Source organism: Brachyhypopomus gauderio, unplaced genomic scaffold (genome assembly GCF_052324685.1).
Source record: "Brachyhypopomus gauderio isolate BG-103 unplaced genomic scaffold, BGAUD_0.2 sc66, whole genome shotgun sequence".
NCBI lineage: Eukaryota > Metazoa > Chordata > Actinopteri > Gymnotiformes > Hypopomidae > Brachyhypopomus > Brachyhypopomus gauderio.
In genome coordinates this window covers 599,120-613,180 of record NW_027506887.1, presented here as the reverse complement: position 1 = coordinate 613,180, position 14,061 = coordinate 599,120, and the positions used below count along the sequence as shown (strand labels likewise).

At 45.7% G+C, this 14,061-nt stretch overlaps 1 protein-coding gene across 1 annotated transcript; it reads right to left on the bottom strand.

The window, feature by feature from the left end:
• Nucleotides 1-6,882: 6,882 nt before the first annotated feature.
• Nucleotides 6,883-13,943, bottom strand: rpn1 (ribophorin I). Its single transcript, XM_076989277.1, has 10 exons — nucleotides 13,572-13,943; nucleotides 12,718-12,782; nucleotides 12,095-12,401; nucleotides 11,515-11,724; nucleotides 11,077-11,269; nucleotides 10,763-10,862; nucleotides 10,404-10,542; nucleotides 8,635-8,754; nucleotides 8,079-8,324; nucleotides 6,883-7,796 (listed from the first exon to the last, which is right to left on the bottom strand). The coding sequence occupies exons 1-10, from the start codon at nucleotides 13,815-13,817 to the stop codon at nucleotides 7,614-7,616; spliced, it is 1,809 nt and encodes a 602-aa protein (XP_076845392.1). The 5' UTR covers nucleotides 13,818-13,943; the 3' UTR covers nucleotides 6,883-7,613.
• Between the last annotated feature and the right edge of the window lie 118 nt (nucleotides 13,944-14,061).

The following is a 14,061-nucleotide window of genomic DNA, read 5'->3' as shown; positions in this document are numbered from 1 at the left end:
AGGCAACTGCATAATCAAAGATAGATGTACCCACCAATTCTGTGTTGGAAAAAGCAGCGCGCGGCATGCGTAACGGCGTTACCTAGATGACGAGATGACCGAAATCGTTGAGTCTTCATGCTTTGTAATGTAGCGACCTCTAGTGGAAACGGAGAAATATGATGAACCTGTAAGTCATCTCAAGATAAACAAGAAGTTAAGGCATCAAATGCTTAGTAGGAGCAAACCTCTGATTTCCAAAGGCCTACAAAATCTGTGTGTGTGTGTGTGTGTGTGTGTGTGTGTGTGTGTGTGTGTGTCAGAAAAAGACTACATTTCATGGATGGAATGTCCCAGCAGGGATTCCCGATGGCTGCAGAGGAAGTGTGTTGAGTTCTGGCAGGAAGTGGATGCTGGGTGGAGCAGCCCTGGGTGGGGAGAAAAAAGGCATGGGTGGGGGTGTGGGTGGGGGTGCGGGGATTGTTTCCTGCTGCTTGGTGTTCCTCTTAACCAGCTCCAGCTCAGTTGTTCTGGTTTTCCAGAAAGACCCAGTCTGATTGGGCCTCACAGGTCTGTCTCCAGCACCCGTCGTACTGTCTCTGCCCCCCAAAACCACTCATTCTAAATGTCCTTGACCGTTCACCTCTCCCTAATCATTTTCCAGATTCAACCCAATCCTGACCAAATCATAACTCTGCACCTCACCAGTTCAGTCTACAGCATCTCTCTGAATTGAGCCAATGGAGCCTTTGTGAATAATTTTACCATCTTAAACCTTGTGGATGTTTTTCAGTCTGCACTTTTTGATCCGCTATTCAGAATTCTCTTGAAGAGTTTCACGTATACGCAGTTTGCCATGTTTGGTAAACCACCTACTGAGTCCTCATGAGAACAATGTGGTGATCTGTGGTGATGTTGGAATAGCAAGAAATGGCAATGCTCAGATCTGCGGCTGCAGCTGTAATAGGGTTAGGATTAGGGTTAGGATTAAGGTTAGGGTTAGGGTTAGGGTAAGAGTTAAGGTTAGGGTTAGACTAGGGTTAGGGTTATGATTGGGCTATAGTTTAGAGTTGTATGAATGCCTTTTGGTTGCTGATTTTTAAAAGAGCAAAAAAAAAATTTTATGTTTCTGAAAGTTTGATTCATCCCAATCCTGTCTGGCAGATAACAATGCATACAAACATCTCTGCAGTCTCTTCACACACCTAAGAACATCAATGACCTTTAAAAAACTTTCTAAAAACATGATGACAATTTTCACATTGCGTTTAAAACTAAATTGTTGCTGATAACCTGCTTTGCAAGTTTTGGAAGAAAACGCAATCAGGAGTTGCAGTGCGACAACGCAAAGAGCTATTACAGTCTGCTGTGACGCTTGGTTAGCGTCACTGAGGTCAGATAGTAAAGGATAGGAGGCCAGGCTGTGAGGCAGTCCAGTTGGTCAAGGGGTAAACAGGAGAGAGCGACAGGAAGCAGCTATGACCGGAGGATTCCTGTCCGTCAGAGCAAAGGGGCTCGATGGCGTTATTGGAGGAGTCTGCAGGCCCACCTGGCTCCACCAGCAAACAGTCCTCACACAGACGGCGGGTAAAGAGTTAACGATGTGAGGAAGGATGGATGGAGTAGGCCAAAGGAAGGGAACGGAGGAGTGAAAGCAGAAACAGAGAGAGAGAGGGAGAGAATGCTACATTGCGGAAGACGTGTGAAGGAAGAATCTCTTTGTCCGTGTTAAGCTCGGCAGACTATCAGAGTTTCCTATCAGTGCAGGAGTGGGGAAATTGGTTGCCCTGGAAATCATAGGGTTAGCCTTGGTGGCCAATGGGAAGTGGCCCATCGCTCTAATCAGGATTGGGAACACGCGCACGTGTGTGTGTGTGTGTGTGTGTGTGTGTGGGTTGGAGTGTGGTGTAAGAGCACAGAAATCCCCAAAAGAAGTATGAATATGTAGATCTGCACTTGTGTGAGTGTGTATGTGTACAGCGTGCTGGTGTGGGGAAATACTGAAGGAGAAATGGGAGCGCTCATCTGCATGTGTGCATGGCAGTGGGGGGGCGGCATGGATGGGGGAAGCAGTGGTTTTTCTTGTGTCAAATGGGTAAGACACAGCATGGCTACTCTGACAGGAAGCTGGATTTGAACTCTATTTAGAGTCATGCTGGGGCAAAGAATAACTTGTGCACATTAAAAAAACATTAGGTCGAGATCTGACACACATGCTTTCTCCAGAGATGGATCAGTGCGGGGAGGAGACTCCCTGTAGCAGCCCCAAGCCAAGAGCCTTTGATGGGATGCCATGTGGCAGAGATCAGGGGGGCTTAGCAGGAGCTCTGGACAGTAACATAAGATGAAGTACTTGTGCATTTGGACAAGTAGATTGGAGTGTGTGATCAAAACAAACTCTGGGACCTTCTTCACATCCCTTACGATTGCATTCATGAAATATGCACACATGTATACACATGTGTATACACACACACACACACACACACACACAGAGAGAGGTAGCATTCTCACTGATGTTCTTCCTCTCTCTGTTTCACTCCACCCCCACCCCGACCTCCCAAAAGAATGCGTCTCTCGGCACCCAGGATCCGATGCCTCTTTTTGAAGTCGCAGTGTCGGGGTCTTCCTTCCATCTCTCTGTCTCTCTCTATCCCCTTGTCCACGGTGGCTGTCTGTCTGTCAGCCATGCTCATCTCCGCCCCCTGCAGCTGTAGGAGTGGAACAGACCGAGCCATTGTGAGTCCACGTCAGCCACCGCCCTGATCACACCTGCCACCTGCACTGCAACCCCCCCCCCCCCCAACCTTTCATCTTTCTCTCGCTCTCTATTTCTCCTACTGCTCTATTTTTTCTCTCCCACCTCTCTGGTTTTCTCTGTTCTTCTCTCCTCTTCTCTCCCTCTCCTCCTCTCTCTCTGTCTCCGTCTGTCTCAGCTGTGTGGAGCTAAGGCGAATGGTTGTCAGACGGGAATGGCAGGAGGACAGAGCTAGGGGGGGCTGCACTCACAGGGCCCATTGTAGTGCGTCTGGCCCTTACCTCCCATACACACTGCATGCTCTTCGTCAGCAGTGGGGCCGGCGTGCACACTCTTCATCAGCGGTTGGGCTGGGCTGAGTACCACCCTCTAAAAGCTGCCAGGGTACAGTGAAAGGAGTGCTGAGAGGAGAGAGAGAGAGCAAGAGAGAGAGAGAGAGAGAGAGAGAGAGAGAGAGAGAGAGAAAGAGAGCGAGATGGAGATGCTTGTAAGTTGGACTCGGAGATGGACATAAGGAAAGCAGGCAGGAAAAGGGGATGAAAATGAAGAGAAAGTGAGGAGAGGAGACGCTACCATGGATGTGCAAGTGTGCCTGCACATGATCAGATGAGAGTTGTATGTTGTATGTTATCTGGGTGACCTATGGTTTAGGTCACCCAGATATAAACAATACCTGGGCTTATAGGATCTAGAGTGTTCCTGTCGAATCTAACGCTGTGTATTTGCACATCTACTGTATTTGCACATCTACTGCTCATATGAAGATTTATTATATAAAAATAAAGTAATTTTTTTTTATTATCTGAAGAATCATTGCTGCCCTAAGTCACTAACAACTACAATAACATTTACTTTGACAGTTTGAAGTTCTTTGATATTCTGTATGCAAGTACATTTGTGAATGTGAATATGTGTATTCATCCATCTGAGTGTGTGTGTGTGTGTGTGTGTGTGCAAGTGTGACGAAGTGTGGACAGTAAGGGCGGTGGCTCTGTCACCGTGGTGATTTATGAGCGTGCTCAGTTGCGAGGTGCACAGTGCAGGATATTGTTCCCTGACACTGAGTGCTCTCTGCAGGCTGTCAGGGAGCATGTGTGTGTGTGTGTAGGGCCTGCAGGTGAGCCTTGGCTGGCACCATCAATCAGCACCAGGGCACTCTAGTGCAGAGGCCCATGCCCAGTCCATACTCTGCCTGCTATTCTGCCTCCTCTATCACTAATTAACACCAGCCAGCCTCAGTCTCTGCTTTCTGTGTTCGTCTGCTTTAGCAGCTGGAGCTTTGAGTCTGTGCTTTCAGAGGCTGTCATTCAGCCTCACACACCGGACAGAGCGTGTGCGTGTGACCACATGGTTCCGTCTAACCTGTAACCCCCACCTCCACTTCGAACTCGCACGCCCACACACATACACACACCTCTGCCTCTGCATCTCAGCTTTCAGGGTGCACCACGCCAGGATACAGTGCTGCTTGTGGAATCCGGTTTAAACAGAATTTTAGCTCCGGTTTGGTCAACAGCTCAACCGCAGCTCTGGCACAACAACCTGTCTGCGGGCTCCATGTAACAACAGGGGAGGATGAGAGGGACAGAGAGAGAGAGAGAACGAGAGAGAGAACACTGAGAACAGTAGAGAGAACATAGAGAAAGACAAACAGATAGAGAGAGAGAAAGAGAGAGGAAGAAAACAAGGAGAGGCCCAGAATGATACACGATCTGCAGCCGTCTGCTACCAATCGGCTTATATTGTAAATAACATCAGAATACACATTGAAATCTTATATACTATATATATATATATATATATATATATATATATATATATATATATATACTATGTAAGTATAAAATATATTAATAAAGAAGGTTATAGCAGGATAAAGTGTATTAAATATTAATTAAGCAGGTTATAGCAGGCTAATGAAAAAACAAACATTTTGAAACAATATGTTGAAATAGAAAAAAAGCTTAAGAACCTTTTAGGGATTGACTTTAGTAATGTAATATCATCTTTCTTAATCTAAATAATAATACATTTATTTTATTTCACAATAAACACACATTTTCCCACACAAATATATTGTCATATCATTATTGAACAAATTGTTTTTAAACAGTTAACAGCTAATCAGGTAACTGATGGAAAAAGTATGGGTACCTTTAGGCCATTGACTTGAAAAGCGGATAATTGTTCTCACATGTTCCAAACAATTCAAGTGTAAATATACAATAAGATAAAATAAAAATAAAATGTTGAAAACCTGGCACCAGAACAGCTGAAATTTGGAGCCGTTAGGGGTAAAAATATGGATTCTAGATTTCCATTAGACCAGAGTTAAACAGATGAAGTCCAGAGCTGCTGCCTTCCCAAGAGCGGGTGACATACAGTGATCGGTGCCCTGAGAACGGCAGGCCGTGTCACCACATTCTGCAGCATGTCTACTGATCCAGAACCAGAGTAAAATCTACCTGACAGGCTGTAATAGAAGAAAACGTGAGTTCACAAACAGACCAAGGCAGCTCAAAAATAAGGGCTACCTGAACTGAAACACCACTGTGTTGGGATAGTTTTTCAAAATGACCTCTGAACAACAACAGAACTACTTAATATCAATTACCTTAACTTTACAAACCATTTGTTTACTAAAGACCCAATAATGTAAAATGTGTGTGTATGTCGCTTGTATGTATGCTTGTTGAATAACATAATTTATAATTATGACTAAGATTACAGTTTTGTATTTTCATTTGCAGTCACTCATTTTAAGAACCATTTAAACGAAAATACAAATCATTCAAAAAGGATTTTCTCCTCACAGTAAGCATCAATATCCACTACTGTATAGCTTTTGTTCGTGTAATTGCTTACGTGGTTATGATCTGACATTTGAATCAAATGTGTTAATATAGATGAAACATTTAAGAAACATTTAAAGAGCAAGGCATGGGGTCCGCACGGTGCTGTGCAGTGTGATGATGGCGCCCCAGGCTGTGTTCGTCTCAAACGAACGGTCCACTGCGGCTCTCTCCTCTTATCTGACGTCTATGGTTCCGAGTCCGAGAGGCACCTGGACGCTGACAGAACTACTCAGCAGACATTAGAGAACCGAAGATGTACTGCTTGCTACTGTAAGTGTTGGGTAGTACATTAGAACAAATAGAAAGCTTACACTACCTTTAGCTCAACCAACCAATCAATCGATACAAATAACCCCAGACATCAACAAGGCCTCGCTTTCGCTACACCAAGTATTGGTGCTGATATAGATTTTCTGGGTTTTCCGCCAGTGTGTATTTTAAGAATGATTATTGTGTAGGACGTTCAATATGTCCGCGTTATCATAGAGAACGGTTCTTGTTATTTTGCTACAGGAAATGACTTGTCTGTGACCCGCGGCGACGTGGCCGGGCACCTGGGGCCAAGCTGAGGGCCGAGCTGCTTTTATATGGAGCTGCATATGTAACTTTAGACGCAGCGACCAGCGTGATCACCGTCCCACGTTAGAAAGCGCCAAGTGGCAGGAACCAGGACAATATAGATCTTTATTACCTTAAGGTGAATTTTACTGCACGGAGATTAAGTGCAGATCTGGACCAAATTACGCCTCTAATGGTAATCTCTATAATCTATCTCACTCAGGAACCAGCACGCAAGAATTAAGAGATAACGCATGGATAAACACAGTTTCCAGACAGAACCGCTGAATTTCTTTTACACACTGTTGACTTAAAATCGCAAGAGCCAAAAGTGCCTTTAGTCAAAACGTAGTTTGGCTTACAAGGAGCGCATGTTGCTTCTGACCACCTGAACTATCGCGTGATTCCAAGGTTGGTGAAATTATATTAAAATAGTCCAGAATGTTGCAGGACTGAGAAATCTCGCGCTGCATTTTTCAGCATGTTCTTGGGATGTGGCAACCTTTACGTGAATGACATTAGCGCCTCCCTGTGGTTCGTGAACATTTCGATGAACCCATGGTCCACTCAGAAGGTACTGGAGATCATGCGGCTGCGGTGCCGTAGCTCACATGCGAGCCTCCCGCAAGCTCGTGCTTAGAACCGGTACGCAGGCTGGAAAAATCGAGCTGATATTTTGACTTCCGAAGGACCTCATTTGTTTAACGTACAATAAAACAGACCAGTCAGCAGTTTATAACAACAGGGTTTTATTCGTCATTTTCAAACTTTTGACACTGGAGGAATTTGTTTAGCTTTTTTCTTTTTTTTTTAACCCTCGACACGTAATCCCAAATTCGTCTGCTAATCTCATGGCATTCAAAGCATGTTTACAAAAAGTCAAAATCATACAAATATGTAAGAAACAAACATTTGAATAGAAAAGTGTGGGGGAGAAACCATGTCACTAACACCATGTTTGAGCTTTGTTTTTGTTTTGCTTCTGAATAGCAAAGTGTGCCACTGAGACAGTGCGAAGAGAATGAACGAAAGAAAACAAGAAACCTTGATGCAAGTGATAGAGGTGAATCTTCTCCCTCACCCAAACGAAACACCCCCAAAAATGTCAAAGAACAAAAACAAAACACAGGGCAATCTGGGAATGAAATGTGTCCAAAACCCAGACCTGTTGCCCACCGACCAGGAACCAAACTGAAATTTCCATATCTGAACATCATAGTTCTCCTGCAGTCTACAGCCTACAATACAAACTTTGAGGTGATGAGTGTGCAAACCTGGAAATGCATGCAGACTCAACACCAAGTGTGTGTGTCTGTGTAAAAGAGGGATCCAGACTTAGTTCTTCTTGGCCAGACTAGTAATGATTACAAGACTTTAGTGTGTGTGTGTGTGTGTGTGTGTGTGTGTGTGTGTATATGTGTGTTTGTGTGGGGGTTGGGGACACGATGTGCATGCAATGTGCTTTACAGAGCATCTAGCAGACTGTCAATGCGCGAAATGAGCTCCTGTCTCTTCCCCACCAGCGTTTTATCCGATGCGATGTACGTCTCCTTCTTCACCTTCCCAGCGACCAATCGCTCAGACTCCTGACAGGACTGACACACCAGTTCCTTCACCTGGCCATCCAGTTTCTGAATCTCTCCCACCTGAGAGCGAGAGAGTATGCAAATGATCCATGCCCAGTTTACCAAAAGGTCCCCCACTTCAGTAATGCTTATTACAGCCCCAAATAATGAGGTCACATCCTCTCTAGATACACCATCATCTAAATTCAACCCAGGAACTGTCCTGCCCAACAAGCTGATTTCAACATGTATGAGGCGATTAAGTTATTTAACACCATCGTCCATTATTAATATCTGTCAGTGACATAGTGAAGGCTTAAAATCACCCACCACACCCAGGATGGATAAAGGAGCAGACAGTACCTTTTCTGCCAGATCAGACCCCTCGGACTTGAGGCGGTTCTGCAGGGCGCCGATGTCATTGGTGAGTGTACGGTGCTCCGCCTCCATGGTTTTGCGGGCACTGTTGAGGGTGCCGGTGTCGCGTGACTGCTTGTAGCGGTTCACCGCCTCATCCATGTGCCGGTACAGGCCCAGACGCTTGTTGACAAGCGTCAGCACCTGCTCCGTGATGGAGGCCACCTTCATGCGGACCTCTGCCGCTGGGTCCTGGGAGCAGGAGACAAGGGTTTGGTTGAAGGTGGAGAAGTAGACGCATAGGTGTTTGTCTTTCCATTTATAAGATAGCTGCTGGAGGTGTGTGTCCCAGCGCTCCCTGCATGGAGGATACCCGTTCTCGTGTTCTTTCCTCCAACACACCTGCCCTGATTTAGGAACACCACCCACGGGGTTGCAGCAGAGGTGTTGGGAGTAGGGACGCACGCAAGCATAAGCTCAAGGATTAAAATCCACACTTAAACAACGTCTGGTCTCATTCTGGAGCAGATTAGGATTACATGTAAACATCTAGAGGTGTAACCTTGGTGATGGAGAAGTCCAGGCGAACATAAATGATGACGGTGAAGAAGAGGATATAGAAGGCCCCAACCACCAGCAATGGCTCCTGCATCATCAGGATCTTGTTGAAGGTGTAGTGAACCTAGTACCACACACACACACACACACACACACACAAATCAAATTTTATTTATATTGAGCTTTTTACGACAGTTGTCACAAAGCAGCTTTACAAGTGTCCCAAGTCCCCAGTGAGCAAGCCAAGGGTGACATACACAAAAACTGTATATAAATACTCAAACGTCTACTCATCATTATTGAAGACATTGATTCATTAAGTACCTTGCAGATGCCGTTAGAGACTACATCTGTTAGTACGCACCAACTGTAAGCCATTAATAAATTAGTCATCAGAGGTCTAGAGATTTAAAGCTCACCAGTGATGGATGGAAAGGTTAGAAGGTGCCTGACAAGTTGTGCAGAGCAACAGATGGACTATAGATCTGTACCTGTGTAGGGCTGGGTATCGATTCAAATTCCAAGAATCGATCCGATTCCGATTCTGAAGATTAAGAATCGATTTATTTCGATTTAATCCGAATTAATCGATTCGATCCGATTCGGGGTTTAGTGTTATTAAAAATGTATTTGAGCTGTTTCCTGACTATGTACAGAAGCAACATGTTAAAACTAGTATTATATGGATATTAATCAGCAAATAGTTACTGGTAGTTGGTAGTTACTGATGGCTCGAAGACTGGTGAAAAGGGTAATCATAAATCTACCTTCAAGAAAGGTAATCCAGGACAATAAACAGAGGACATATTTGAGGTGTCTGCAACAGTGGACTCCTACTGGGACACTAACCAGTGCATTATTATTATGATTGAAATAATTAAGAATTCACCCAAAAGCTGTTGCTACCAAATGCATTTTTATTTTAAAAGTGCTCACACTTAATAAACTGAAAGTATAAAATGTAAACGTGTATTTTTCTTTAAAGTGCGAATATAAGAACAGAACTGTCATGTTACGGTCCCCGACCCCTCCCTTTTGGGCGTGTGTTAACGTAGTCTGTGTCTACTTGTCTGCGTCTGTAGATCTCCGTGGGTGCGGGTGCGTCTTGCATAATCCGTCTCACCTGAGGCTCGTCTCACCTCGTGGGGTTTGTGTGTTCGCGCAGCGTCCGGTGCTCGTCGTTGTTTGAGTCGCACACGTTCTATGTAAACGTGTTTTATGTGCGCTGTCTGCGCTTCGGTAAATGTAATAAACGTAACGATTTGGAAAGTGCAAAGGATTCTGTCTCGTCCATCGCCTTGCGCCCAACGTTACAAGAACATTTTTAACTTTTTTAAACTGTAAAAACACTGGGTAAACTGTCAGTGACATGGACTAACTGTAAATAGTCACTGACACTGGATAAACTGTCCTTCTGTTTTTAGATTGCCGATTTGACTATCGTCGTTACCGTCACTGTCCGTCGCCATGTTGTTTTACAGTTAGTTAGACCGAGCACGCCTGCGTGAATTCAGTGACGAGGCGGGGGTAAAAGTTCACTAAAAAAAAATTTGATCTTTGGATGTACGAATCGATTATCAGATCATCATATGCGAATCGATTCTGAATCGGAAAATCGATTTTTTCAACACAGACCTATACCTGTGCATATGCAAAATGTACCTACACTAATTGTAAATTACCTAAAAGGTTGAAGTGATCCAGACTGATCCCGTCACAATTAGCTGGACACTAACATCTAGCAGCAGCGGCTAGGTCGGAGGTGTGTCTTACCACCATGTCCTGGATATGCTGCTCCACCAGGTTCTTCTTGTTGGCCACCAGCACAGGCCTGCCGAAGGTGTCCAGGTAGGTGTAGTGCAGCTGGTCGGGGCCTCGCACGATGGGGTAGGGCGTTTCCAAGTGCACGTTCCTGCAAAAAGAGGAGCATGTGGTAAAGTTGATGTGCATATAAACAGGGGGGACATGCTGATGTCTAAAGCCTTTTTGCCCAATAGGGCAAATTAGTATTCCGATCAACTCTCTGTACATCATGGTGAGACAAAAACTAAGAATTAAAAGCAGCAGACTGATGGAGGGTCCTCTGAGGCCACATTTGGAGCCCCCTGCTCTAAGGCACAAATGTTGGGTACCTGGCTCCCTCTGGGAGGATCAGTCTGACGATGAGCTCATCAATAACCTGGTCGTCATAGACGTGATCCACCAGACGCATTTTCAAGGCGTACTGATCGCCTGGGGAACAAAAATTCAGTTTTAAAGTTAAAAGTTAAACATGGACTCCTGAGACGTCATAGCACGTCTAACGCTAAATACAATGAACAACAAAAGCTTATGGACACAACTGGAATGGTCACAGTAAGCATGCTAACTGATCAACACCAGGCAATGAAGAGAGACAATGGACTTTCTGAGCACTCCAAATGGTAAACCATGTTGGTGAACGCACCCAAGGTGTAGAGATACTCATAGCTAGGCAGGTTGTAGCCAATGAGATAGTGAGTCTTCCAGCCTCCAAACAGGGGGAACCGTGGACGGACTTCAACCTCGACAGAGTCCTCCAGAACCTGCAGGTGTGAGGTGGAGATGTTGCCGATCTCGTCACGGTAGTACACGTCCTGTGCCGAGGCAGGTAGGATGGTCTGCGGAAACAGCACACGGAGCGCATAAGCAACAGGAAGACGAACCAAAATCTCTGGCCTGCGAGGACATGTAGTCTGGCGATAATGAAAAGCACAGAACTGTCAAAACAATGAGGACGACCTCTAATTTTAAACAAAAATCACGATAGAAAAAAACATTTTTAATCCATTTTTAACACAAAAACCACAATGACCAGCTCAAAGAGATTCGTGGAGGTCCATAAAGGTCAGGAAACAGAGGGCACCTTGAAGGACTTGACGGAGGAGATGCCGCTGTCGGACTGCCGCTGGTAGTCGTAACGGGAGAAAGGGCCCTTGAGGATTGCCCCGGTGTGTCTCAGGTCAATGGTCTCCTCCACGGCGATGTTGCCCCAGTGGGATACCTCAATGGTGCGCGTGATACTGCTGATGGTGAGGAAGGGGGTGTTGTTTTCAAAGTGGATCTTCATGGTGTCCTACAGGGAACAGCAGGTCAGGTGACAGTTAATATACAAACATATTCAGATGACAGGTTTCCCCGAGACAGCACTAGATGTACAAATAGCAGACCAGTTATTAACTAAGCCTTTCCAAGTGTAGGACTAAAATGCATTATGTCCAAAAAACCTGGTCCTGTCACGAAAGTTTCATTGAAAACATAACCCTCAAAAAATATATAACCTTGCAAAGAGCCATGGCTTTCATATGATAAAAAAGACCAACATCACAAGCAAAGGAAGAAATTTCAGCTATAGATGCACTTTTAAAAATACTTCGGAATAAACCCTATTGACTCGTAGTGGCCAATCGGTGTAATGACTCGGTTCGTCGTCCCGTCTGGTTTACCTGGCTGAAAGCAGGGACATCCTTAAATGGACCGTACTCAATGACCTCATCGTTCTTGCTGGGGTTGCCCAGCTTGGAGTAGCTCTCCACGGTTTTGGAGGCCAGTCGAACGCGCGTGGTCTGGCTGCGGGTGGGGTAGGGGGAGTACAGGTAGTGGTTCCCCTGGAAGACCACCAGCTGCCTCTCGGCTTGGGTGATGTGGCTGGGGAACGGACGGAGCACGTGCGTGAACACCGTCTCCACCTTCACGCGCAGCTTCCCGCCCACCGCCAGCGTGGAGGGCAGCTGCACCTGGAAGAATGTACCACTACAGGAACAGGAGAGAGGTTGATGAATAAGAAAATGCTCTCTACGTATGCGTGTGTAGTTAAACAAACAATGGAAGCATGCACCACTGCAAGAGACAACTGGAGATTGAGGCTTCATCATAAGACTTATAGCATATGCAATGATTAATAAGTAGTCATAGTAGACATGCTACACACAAACAGATCACATGTTGCAAAAAAATCTACACGTTCCTTGTAAAGTAATCAAACAGACAATCCCCCCCACCCCCTCAGTTTTTAGATAGCTTGTATCTGCTTAAACTGTTCCTTCAACCAGCCTGGAGGACTGCTCACCTCCGGCCATGGATAGAGGTCTCCTTCAAATCCAGCAATTCATCTTCCTCCTCTTCTCCTTTCACCTGGTCATGACATTACACAGAATACGTATTGGACCATTGTTTTTACGGACATGCACAGTGGAAACAAATCCACTCATCCCGTCTCCTCATTCCCATTCCAGTAACAGCTCCTCGACCATAAAAACGTCTCCTCCTCGTCTTGCAAGCTAACAATTATATGTAACAAAGTCAAAAGCAACAAAAAAATTCAAAGTGTATGAAATACAGCGCGACTGGAAGGTTACAGGCACGTGTAAGTGTGTATGGAGGTATATAGTTGGCGTTCTCCTCAGTGGAGGTGAACACACGGAAGTTCAGCAGCGCTTACGTGTCATGCAGACACTGACGGAGCCGCTGCTCCGCGGAAGCGCTTAGTAAACGCGCCGGCTAATGCTAACGGACTAGTCCCAAAATCACATAACCACCCCCACAACCATCAAATGTGCACTCGTATTCTGGAGAGCACGGCTTAGATCACGCCTAGACGAACGTAGCAACCGAACAAAGTGAGCTAGCTAAATGGAAAGTATAAATTTGAGCAGCTTAAAAGCTAGCTGGCTAGCTAACGTTAATGCACGGTGGGCGCCAGCAACCCAATAACTAATCACACAGGAGACACGATCAACGCATTGTAACCTAACTAACTACTACAATGTAATATTAATGTGGGCAACTGCGATGCATAGCATGATAAACGCCCTTTATCTTACTGCACAACATGGTTAATAAAGTTAAATGGCCGTTGCTAGCTAGCTAACGGCTATACCAGTATCACACAATGCGGAGCCGCGGTTCTTTAGTGCCACTCACGGATGCTCCGACATATGCGAGATGTGCTGCGAGCTCAGGCTCCAGCGCGAGTGTGAAGCTCTGGACCGACGAATCTCCCTGGTTCGCCAGGAGGATCTCCGCCGAGATCTTGGCCAGGTGCGTGCTGAGATCCACCGTGCGCTTCACCTCCTCGTTCACCAAACCACCCGCCCGGACCGCACACGACAGCCAACCCAGGAGCGACAAGCAGCAGGCCAGACGCAAGCAGCTCTCTCTTCTCTGCATGATTGCGCGGAGTTACTCGAATATTTCGTGTGTAAAACGATGTGCGAGGAGCTTGAGCTAGACGAGGCCGTGTGCTGCGGGAGTCTTCCTCCTCCTCCTCCGGGGAAAGATGACGCTTCATTCATTCCTGCAGTGACGCCACATCATGGCGGGCTGTCAGAATAAAAGGAACCTCGCCTCTAAATTATAGACCACTTTTCCATTTCGGACTGGATTAAGACGTTTGTGACCATCGCTAGATGTT

Coding starts and splice junctions, on each gene's coding strand:
- rpn1 (XM_076989277.1), bottom strand. CDS start 13,817: ATGCAGAGAAGAGAGAGCTGCTTGCGTCTGGCCTGCTGCTTGTCGCTC. Junction 12,783..13,571: donor TCGCATATGTCGGAGCATCC/GTGAGTGGCACT, acceptor TGTCATGACCAG/GTGAAAGGAGAAGAGGAGGA. Junction 7,797..8,078: donor GGTCTGATCTGGCAGAAAAG/GTACTGTCTGCT, acceptor TCTCGCTCTCAG/GTGGGAGAGATTCAGAAACT.